This window comes from Silurus meridionalis, chromosome 7 (genome assembly GCF_014805685.1).
Source record: "Silurus meridionalis isolate SWU-2019-XX chromosome 7, ASM1480568v1, whole genome shotgun sequence".
In the NCBI taxonomy this organism is placed as follows: Eukaryota; Metazoa; Chordata; class Actinopteri; order Siluriformes; family Siluridae; genus Silurus; species Silurus meridionalis.
The window spans coordinates 2,209,745-2,220,513 of NC_060890.1; the positions used below are offsets into that span (position 1 = coordinate 2,209,745).

Below are 10,769 nucleotides of genomic sequence, written 5' to 3' on the forward strand. Positions count from 1 at the left end.
ATTATTATTATTATTATTATTATTATTATTATTAATATTATTGTATATAGTACTACTATAGTTATTTTCAATTTATCACAAATAATCCTACTGTATCCTTATAGAGAACTTAATGCCTGCACCAGTACCTCCCAGCGATTTATTTATTTTATAATTAATACATTCATTACACTTCCTTATTGATTGAATGTTATTATACTTAAATTTTGTTTTTGCATGTGCTATTTTGATATGTTTTTATTTTATTTTTTGTATATTTTATTTTTTTATTGCTTAATTTATTTGTTGTGTTTGTTCTGGCCTTTTATTTACTTTAGAAACGGTTACTTTTTTAATTAGTAAATACGACATTTATTAGTCAAGACAACTTTGAATATGTACGTATGCAAAGTAATAAAAACACCTAACAAGTGTAAAATGCTTGACAGATTTATTATTAGTGATTAATTCAGTAGAGTAGAATAAAATCACCTACAAAATCTTACGGATAGGAACCGTTTGTTTTGATTACATATCATTGCTTAATGATTATAATTCTCAGGGCAACAAGAAAGGAAAAAAAAATCAAAGAAAGTTTCAAGAAGACGAATCACACTTCCATGGAAATGAAAGCTGAGTCAAAGAAATCCACAGATCTGCGTCTTCTGTGATGAGGGCATTGCTAAAAGAGGAAATAAGATCAAGAGGAGAAAATGTATGAATTCATTGCAAATTCAAAAGCATTTTCGAATATTCTTAAGTAATTTTTTTTTTATTTTTGGAAAACGTACCGCTGGACAGTTTCCTGACTTCTTCAGACAGAGATGGACCTTGCAGTGCAGGTAGATCTTGTTGGAGAAGCCGGTGAATGTGAACATCCTGAATGAGAATTGGCTGACTGTGGAGTTGCCGTTCTGAAACACCTTCACTGTGCTATCATACTTGTTTGGACACCTGGAAAGAGGATTGAATCACTTTTCTGTAAATGATATGTAAATCATAGTCACATTTTTAGGCAGTGTGTTTATCACTTACTCGTTAACGATCAGATCCCATTGGGGGAAAGAGTCACTCTGGTTGAAAGGAGTGGCCCAGCAGTGGTCCAGCACAAGAGCGACCTGACTGCTGTCAAACGGAGTCACTTCCAAAGCTATGTACATCTGTTCGTTTACTTTTAGGGTCACATTTCCAGTGTACGGATGATCGAATGTAGCATTAGTATACGGGATCATGGTGATCTGGTAATAGCCCTCAGAAGACAGACCCTTGTAGATGACACTAGATGAGCAAAGAAATAATTACATTAAGATTTTAAAAATAAAAATAAAAAATAAATCAAATTAATAATAATATGATACATATGGTACAATAATATGTATCTTTCAGACAGGGCCAATTCAGCCAATCATAAACTAAATTCAAACTAAAACTGAACAGAGATCATGGAAACAACTTCGAAAAACTTAAAAACACCATAAATTTTTTTTTTAATTGGATAAGATTTGTTCTCAAATAAAATTAAATTGTAGCAAACATCAGGACAAAAATCAAAACATGATATAAAATAAAAGTTTCTTTTTTTTACATTTGTATTTGAATTTTTTTTCCCCCTCAATTTATTATTTAATATTATATAAACATTTTTCTTCTTTGCCACAATTTCTAAAAAATATTTTAAAACTTTATTACTTTATAACCAACTGCAATTGTATGTGTACTGTTTATCAGTTATATCCAGATTTCTTTTCTCTGTCTAGCTAGGTCAGGGGTGACCAACCTGCTTTGCTTAAGTTCAATACGGTATTTTCAAGACTTAAATGAGCTTTCCCCCCACTGGGAAACTTTGCGGTATATCAGACCTTGGCATGAGGCCAATCATAAATTACAGGGATGCACCGAAAATTTTCGGAAAAACCTAAATCACCGAAATAACACAGCAGAAATACAATTGTAATGACGCAATAAAAAAGCGCAGCCAGCACACAGTTATCTGGATAAGAGCAACATGTCTGCGGTGTGCGGAGAGCGATTTGCAAAACATGCAATGCTGAAATTTCAAGAGGGGGTGTATCTGCAAAGAGTTTCTCCAAGTCGGGTTTAATTTATCACCTGAAATCCAAACATCCCGATTGCCTTCTAAATATGAGAAGAACGCGATGCAGAAAAGTAAAGTCAATCCGAGCATGCGCACTCCGTCTGTAGTGGACGTTTTTGAAAAGGCAGGAAAGTTTTCCAGTGCTGGTGCCGAGGCAAAAGGCATAACACAAAAAAATATGGATTTTATTGCCTTGAATTGAATTTTCATTTCGGTGCATCCCTAAAATATTATCGTTGGTGTGGCCCTCTGACACAATTCAGGTTTCTCATGTGGCCCCTTGTAAAAATTATTTGCCCACCCCTGCGGTATATTCATCTCACGCACATGCGCATTTGACGAAAATACCGTGTTGAACTCAAGCGAAGTGAACACGCACATAAAAAAAAACCACACACAAAGTCTGTGTTTTCTACCCTGAAACACGTGAAATCAAAGCATCGATCTGTTCTGACTGACACCCATGTGAAAGAATTGCTTCGAGTGGCAACAACGGAATACGAGGCAGATTTGAAGGGGATTGTTAAAGGCAAGGAATGCCAAAAGTCCCACTAAGTAACATGCATAGTAAAAGAAAAACCCTATTGTAAATTATTATATTTTTGTTTCTGGACTTGGTTAAACAGAGTTTGTGTGTGAGACTAAAAATGACTGTCCTGTGGTCTTAGGAGTCGATTTCTGTCATTATGTTGGGTGTGACATTTACAATAAATCTGGCTGAGCAGAGGTGTGTGTGTGTGTGTGTGTGTAAGAGGAAGGGATGGGTGATGTTCATGTGTGCCCATGTGTATAATGTGGCTCTTTGCGGTAACACAGTCAAAAATGTGGCTCTCGGTATCTGACTGGTTGGCCACCCCTGAGCTAGGTAGATAGTGGGTTAGGATTCTGAACAGTGTGGAGAAGGAACGCTCACATTATGCTGACACAGTAATTTCCAGGGCTGTTACACACAATTTATGCAACTCAGGAAAAGCTTCTTTATACTCCTGCAGATATTTACACACAGCAGGGATTAAATGAGCTGCATACCGCAACCGCTATCAATAACATGCTTTGGGTGATTAGCTAATATAAGCTCTGATAGTGCGTCTTTATTGAAATCGTTAACTGCCTGAACTGGGTTTAAAACAGCCAAGAGATGGGTCTGCTCTAGGACACTTTTTGAAGACTGAGGAGGAGCAGGGCTTGTGGAGAATAAACTAAAATTAGCCGATGCCTCTGATGTGCTAGCAGCAGCATTGCTATAGACACATGCAGCACTAGGCCTGCTTACAAACTTTTTAGGACTTTTTTAACTGACTTTTAATTACACTTAATTCAACTACCGTTACAACTTGACATGTGATGTATGTTTTTTAAGCCTGTAAGCAGGCCTAGTGCTGCATGTGTCTATAGCAATGCTGCTGCTAGCACATCAGAGGCATAGGCTAATTTTAGTCTATCTATCTATCTATCTATCTATCTATCTATCTATCTATCTATCTATCTATCTATCTATCTATCTATCTATCTATCTAAACTTCATAATGCAAAATTCACTCACAATGTGGTGAACTGAAAGTGAGGTAGGGGTGAAAAACTATCCTGTGTTGGTGGGGCAGGGCTTTGGGTAGGAGCAGGGCTTTGGGTAAGAGTGGCACAGAATGATTATTGTTCGTTGGCTGTAGGCTGCCAATCAGAAGACAGAGTTCACTTTCCCTTTGGCTAAAATGATAAAATCTCACTTTGTTTGGGTGGGCATGATGCAAATTTGGGTGGGCTTAGCCCAGCCCTGCCCTGCCCTGCCCATTGCTGACCTTGATTTCAGATCTTTAAATGTGTCTCTAAAAATATATTTAAAAAAAAACCCTATAAACTATTTCTATATAGTGTATCAAAAACAGTATGATAAATGCAAATATATGCTTCAATTCAAAATTTGTATTACTTATTTATAAATTATAACAATTATTACTTGAATAGCCCATAAAATGTCAATTGATACAACAAGTTATATGTAAATAAACTGTTTGAAGCTTTAAAAAAAGAAAGAATTAGCATAAAAGATTAGCATAAAATGTTTCTACGTTTTGTTGGCATAGATGGCTAGAGGCATGGAGATGCTCTCGATGACTGGATAGGAACAGGAAAAATTGATGTTGAGGCCTTCAGAGCGACTGATCACACCGGTCCCATTAGTTGTCCCAACACTGTTCATGAAGATGATGTGTGTGCCGTTATTCTAAAACAAAACAAAAAAAAACACAAAGAAAATAAATTAGAAAAATTACGAAACTAAGGACTCAGCATTAAAATTTGCTCTATGATATACTGAAGTGTTCCATTAAGTAGACAGGAAATTTTATTATATTGAGTTTAATAGCCACACTAAACTAAAGTAAGCGTGTTGTTATAAATAAACGGCCATCAACCTCTTTACACTGTTTTATGTTTACGAGGTGATCTTAATATTTGTACGCATAAATTAGCTAAATAAGCAAACCAGTTGATAAATGTGACATTTATTTATCCCTGATATTAATTCTTTAATTCATTCATTCATTCATTCATGCATTCATTATATTGTTTATATTTGCATTAAATTTTCATAATTTTTTTTAATATGGCCATTTATATTAACATTTCTTTCTTTCTTTCTTTCTTTCTTTCTTTCTTTCTTTCTTTCTTTCTTTCTTTCTTTCTTTCCTAATTTAAATTATTTATTAAACACAAATATATGACAAAATACTGCTTGTTTTGTACCTGCAGAGATGTGTTACATATTTTGTCATGGCTGTCAAAGGAAAACACCAAGCTGCCTTCTTTGAGTGTTCCTTTGCATCTTGGGTTGTTAAGGTGGAGGGTGTCTATAGAATATCCGGCCTCAAAGAGCTGACAGCGAGACAAAGACAGTGATCCAGTACTTCCTGAACATGTTTCAATGGCGTCTGAGAAAAAAAAAAAAAAAAAAAAAACAGAAAAAAAAAATCAGACAAATGTTTAATTAACTTTAAGAGAAACTCATAAAAAGGATCATGTAAAATAATAATAATAATAATAATAAAAATAATAATAATAATAATAATAATAATAATAATAATAATAATAATAATAATAATAATAATAGGCACAACTTTCCTAAACTCCATGACTGGTTATTCAACAAAAAAAACACTGTTATATTTAAAAGAATGTTGAGTTTTTTTTTAATTAAATATCCTTTCATTTCTACTTAAAGAAGCTGGAGTCAAATAAAAAAAAAAAAAAAATATATATATATATATATATATATATATATATATATATATATATATATATATATATATATATATTTTTTTTTTTTTTTTTTAAAACCTCCACTTTGAATATTGACCCAAAAAATCCATGTAGGCTTTTAAATAGGGCCTTAAATGAGCATGTTCCATGTGGAAGACAAACAACAGTAACATGAGCAATATACCATAAGTGTATGGGTTGGGCTTTGTATTGTTCCCACAGGCACAGCCATAGCCTCCATGTATCTTCCAGCAGACTTCATTCTTAGTACAGAACATGGATTCACACCCTACAAAGAGAGTCAAGCAGAAAGAAATATTTACACCACAATTTTATTGAATATTGCAAATATATCGAAAGGAAGCTCGTTCACTGAATTCTATAGTATGATGTGTAATACAGGAGAAATGGCTTCAAGTAATGTGTTACATACAAGTTACTGCTTTTCATTCAATATATTTCAACCTTCATTTATATATTTATTTATATTTCTCATTTTTAGTTTTTTACAATTTAGTTTTTTTAGTTATTTAACACATCATATATCATACATTTTCACGAGGAGTGTGTCATTTTATTGTTCTACCAAAGAGGATAATATTTCTAACATCTTGCATTTATAAGTATATCAAATAAACTTTCTTTCGGCTTATCCCGTTAGGGGTCGCCACAGCGGATCCTCCGCACGTTTGATTTGGCACATGTTTTTACGCTGGATGCCCTTCCTAACGCAACCCTCCCCAATTTATCCGGGCTTGGGACCGGCACTGAGAGTGGCTGGGGATGGTTCTATCAAATAAAATATGAAAAAAAATATATATATTCTTTATGCACACACTCAATGAATGTTTACCTTCTGTTGAGTTTACAGGGCTCGCTTGATGTCATATTGTGGAAGAGACAGAGAAAAGCAAAAGTAAGAGGAAATTATACAATTGACTGATTTTCCTTCAGTTTATTTTAAAATGTATTGACTACATAAAAGAAAAAGAAAAACAATCGTTTAATCTTGAGAAATTGCATCCAAACTATTCCCATATGGGATCAATATTCTGAATTCTAATTCAGATTTTATTCATGGTTAATTTTTTATTGCAATGGTACCACCAGACAAAAAAAAAGATTTTAAAAATAAATTAATTTTTCATCTTATTAACACAAATATCAATGGTCTTAGACAATCATACAATGAATGTTTACCTGCTGATGTGTCTGTAGGTGGCATCGGTCATATTGAGAAAGAGAACAAGAGAAAAGCAAAATTGTATTATAATCGTGTAATTGAAATTATAATTACAAATCTATCTATCTATCTATCTATCTATCTATCTATCTATCTATCTATCTATCTATCTATCTATCTATCTATCTATCTATCTATCTATCTATCTATCTATCTATCTATCTATCTATCTATCTAAACTTCAAAATGCAAAATCCACTCACAAGTTTTGTGTTGCTTTCAATTAATAAAAAACAGAAAACGTCTCTACCAGTTACTGTCATTGGTTGTATCCCATGACAGCTAGCAGAGGCTAACAACTCATTTGTTCAAGCATCTTTGTTGTCCCTTACTTTCTCTATTCTTCTCATCTCCTTGTCCCAGCTTTTTAGCTGGAACCTTTAACCCAATTGTATGTTTCAGTTATTAAACCAAACATTAAATTGAGTGACTAATGACACTCACATTCAAGAAAAACAGAAACCTAGTTGGTACCACAGATAATAATAATCATTCCAAAACACTAAACCATCTAATAACCTTTATCTATTAGCCTAGCATTGATGGAGATGTTTACAGCTGTAGTACAGCATGGTAAATAGTTCAACTAGAGCTAATTCTTAGGTTTGACAACGCTTAGAGTAAATTATTGTAGATTCACGACATATAATCCACAACACCAAACAAGGACTTACGCATAAAGATCAGGCATGTGAGACCCAGCAGAAATAGGCGCTCCATTATCATCAGATAATCTAGGATGGGGAAAAAAGAGACAAATTATCATTGATATTATCTCTCCCAAAAGAGAAAGTAAATTTCAAGAGTAATATCTTTGCTTATTTTATCTTATCTTATCTTATCTATCTATCTATCTATCTATCTATCTATCTATCTATCTATCTATCTATCTATCTATCTATCTATCTATCTATCTATCTATATATAGTATGCATTTTACAAATTTTAGCCTATGTCTTAGCTTACAGAAAAGCATGAATCCAAAACAAACAAATACATTCATTAATAATTTTGTATAAATGAATAAATAAATACAATTATTTATAAAGTAATAAATTGGTTCAAATCATACCAGGCTGTAGTCTGTGATAAAAATGTTTGCAGAGTGTGGAATGGTCTAAATCAGGAGAGAATCCCCATGGCTATATATAAGGATCATAACAGGAAGCAAACCTAAAGTATGCAGCAGTCAGGTGTGATTTTCTTGTTGGACAACTCATTAATGTAATTATTGCAAATTATTACTAAATAATCTGTTGTCGAGGTACAATTTCGTGAGGAGACATTTGTTTTGTGTCCTAAGTATCAGTGTTTTGAAACAAGTCAAACTGTCATGGCTATGTCATGGATCTTTAGGACAGAGGAGTATATGCTTTCTGCAGTTTCTGAGTAATATGAAAAGCAATATTTGAATTAATAACATCAGGAAAAAGAAAACAGAGAATAGTTATAGTTCTCTCTAATCTAAATCTCTCTAAATAATCATTTACAAATATGTCATACTAATAATACTAATGATACTACTACTTATAATAATGATACTAATAAATACAATAATTAATTGATTGACAAATTGATGTGTCAATTACAAAACAACAAACCTGCTGTTGTTTGTGAACGTTAGATCAGCATTCAGTATTAAGATGCTCTCCAAACTTGAGCCCTAACTCAGTTAGTCTAGGTAAGGTGGAAAGAATTGGCATTAAAATCTCCCATTCACTGACCCTCAACACTGCAGCCTATGGAGTAAGATTATGTGGCCAGACAAAGCTTTAATGTTATTGTAAAATTCGCAAATGACACTATACTGGTAGTTTTGTGAGATGACCATGTATACAGGAAAGAGATGCAGTTTAACACTGACAAGACCAAGAAGTTGTAATAGACTTCAGAAAACTGGACAGGGAAGATACCCCACGCTCACTGGCAATAATATCACTAAAGTGGGTCACCAGCATCATTTTCGGTGGTGTTCACACAAAGGACCTCGCATAGTCCACTCAGGCATTAGTGAAAAAAGCGCACCAGCATCTCTATTCCAATACCAGATTGTAATATATGCAAATGTAAATATATTCAGCCAGCTTGCTGTCCATGGTACTGGTGGTACAGCTTTTTCAGAGGATGTTGGAGCTTTTAGCAAACTTCCTCACATGTCTTGGCTACATCAGCACGTGCATAGATGAGGGGACCTTCATCAAGATATTTCTTATCTGATGATACTTGAAAGCATGGATAAATGCTGAAAGGCATGGATTAAACACCTGAGAGATTACAATCGGTATTCACAAAGAATTTACTTTCACTTCCTGAACACTAAAAACAGAAGGCGTATGTGCCAAGGCATTCCAAACATTAAAGGCTAAACCTCTTGTCTGTAATTATGATGCCTTCATACAAACACACTTTTAAAAAAACGTGTATTGAAACACCTAATAGTTTTAATTGCATCTTTAACAAGCAGTTGTCACCCTTTGCTTTCAGACAAACACAATCAGCACTGTCTGGCTGGTTATAATCACACAACATCTTGAGTCTAACAATCTCTTGGAGCAAGAAGATCTATATAAGGATGATGTTCATAGACTTCATTTGAGCCCCGCCCCAACCCCCAACTGCAACTGGATACTGAAATTTTATGACTAAGAGACACTGAGACATATTCCATGAGACTCCACTGAGATTAAGATTCCGCTGAGAGATTAATAAAAACAAAAGTATGTTCCTCATGCCATGCAAATCAAACCTTCCTAATTAAAATTGCTCAAACTTGAATGTGAACGAACACATGTACTTACATTCCAACACGCACTCACAGATGCGCGCACACACACACACACACACACACACACACACACACACACACAATTATATTATTCAAATTGACCTACGATCATTTAATTTTTTATGGTATTTGAATAAAGTAACTAAAAGCAATTTAATTAATCCAAGTAATTGTTTATAAGTCTGATTATGCAAAATAACCCCATAATACTATATAAACAAATGATTTGGAAGAAAATGATAATAATGATAATAAAACCTCTGCTATGTTTTTGCCCAAATTTAAAGTGAAACAAAAAATGGGAGCTTCAACATTCTGTAGCTAAAATTCTATATCAAATAAATGTCATATTGTACTTAATTAAATATTTGTTCAACCAGGAAAAATAATCTATATATAGAATAGCAAAGTCCACTAAATGTGGTAGAACATTTAGCTCCTAAACTGTAAAATAATCTTCCTGACAGTGTTCCGGGCTCAGACACACTCTCCCAGTTTAAGTGCAGATTAAAAATGTATCTTTTAAGCAAAGCCTACACAAAACACACAGCACATATCATAACCTTGTGCTCCAGAACATCTGATCACATACACATTATCAAATTGTGCTGTTAATATCATGAACAGCAGCTACGCTACATTCTCTCCACGGTTTCTCTTTCTCTCCCCATCCCGAGGCATCCTGAGGTTGCTCCAGCCCCAGTCACGTCCCACACCATGACGATTGTGGACCTTTAATGAAGTAGATGCTGACCCCGCAAACATCCCCTACCAACTAGAGATGTACCAGTGCCAATTGGATCCCACTTCATGTGTGAAGTTTGGACCATGGACCTCCTTGAGTGTTTAAAGGCTCTGGCATGGAGAAGCTGGTGCTGGATCTGTGATGATCTCAGATGTTGAGCTATTTTATGAGTTGCTCAGTAGCTCCTAGTTTTATAACCATAATGACTGTATAAGACTGTAGAAAGAACATTTACTTATAATCTTATACTCCAGTGCTCATGTTAGTTCTCACTCTCCAGTGTTCTGTATTGTTTAAATACTATGATCACAGTCTTGATGTCACCCAAATGAGGATGGGTTCCCATTTTGAGTCTGGTTCCTCTCAAGGTTTCTTCCTCATAACATCTAAAGGGAATTTTTCCTTGCCACAGTCGCCATGGCTGCTCATCAGGGATAAATACACACCATTCATCTTAACTGTTGATTTCTGTAAAGCTGCTTTGAGACAATGTCTGTTGTGAAAAGCGCTATAGAAATAAACTTGATTTGACTTGACTTGACTATTCCACTTCAAAATGCTTAAATTCTATAGTCTGTAGACTTTAATGCTAATAAATACAGTGTATACAAAACCAGGGGGTTAACAAGGTTTTTGCTAGCTTGAATAACAAGAAAATCATTAAGAG

General features: G+C 34.2%; 1 protein-coding gene across 1 annotated transcript; it reads right to left on the minus strand.

Annotated features, from left to right (window-relative positions):
* Window positions 1-415: 415 nt before the first annotated feature.
* Window positions 416-7,707, minus strand: LOC124389069 (uromodulin-like). Its single transcript, XM_046854297.1, has 10 exons — window positions 7,645-7,707; window positions 7,247-7,306; window positions 6,530-6,541; window positions 6,183-6,206; window positions 5,514-5,618; window positions 4,817-5,001; window positions 4,141-4,295; window positions 1,015-1,257; window positions 771-933; window positions 416-661 (listed from the first exon to the last, which is right to left on the minus strand). Exons 2-10 carry the CDS (start codon window positions 7,296-7,298, stop codon window positions 590-592), a joined length of 1,011 nt encoding a protein of 336 aa, XP_046710253.1. The 5' UTR covers window positions 7,299-7,306; window positions 7,645-7,707; the 3' UTR covers window positions 416-589.
* Window positions 7,708-10,769: the final 3,062 nt, after the last annotated feature.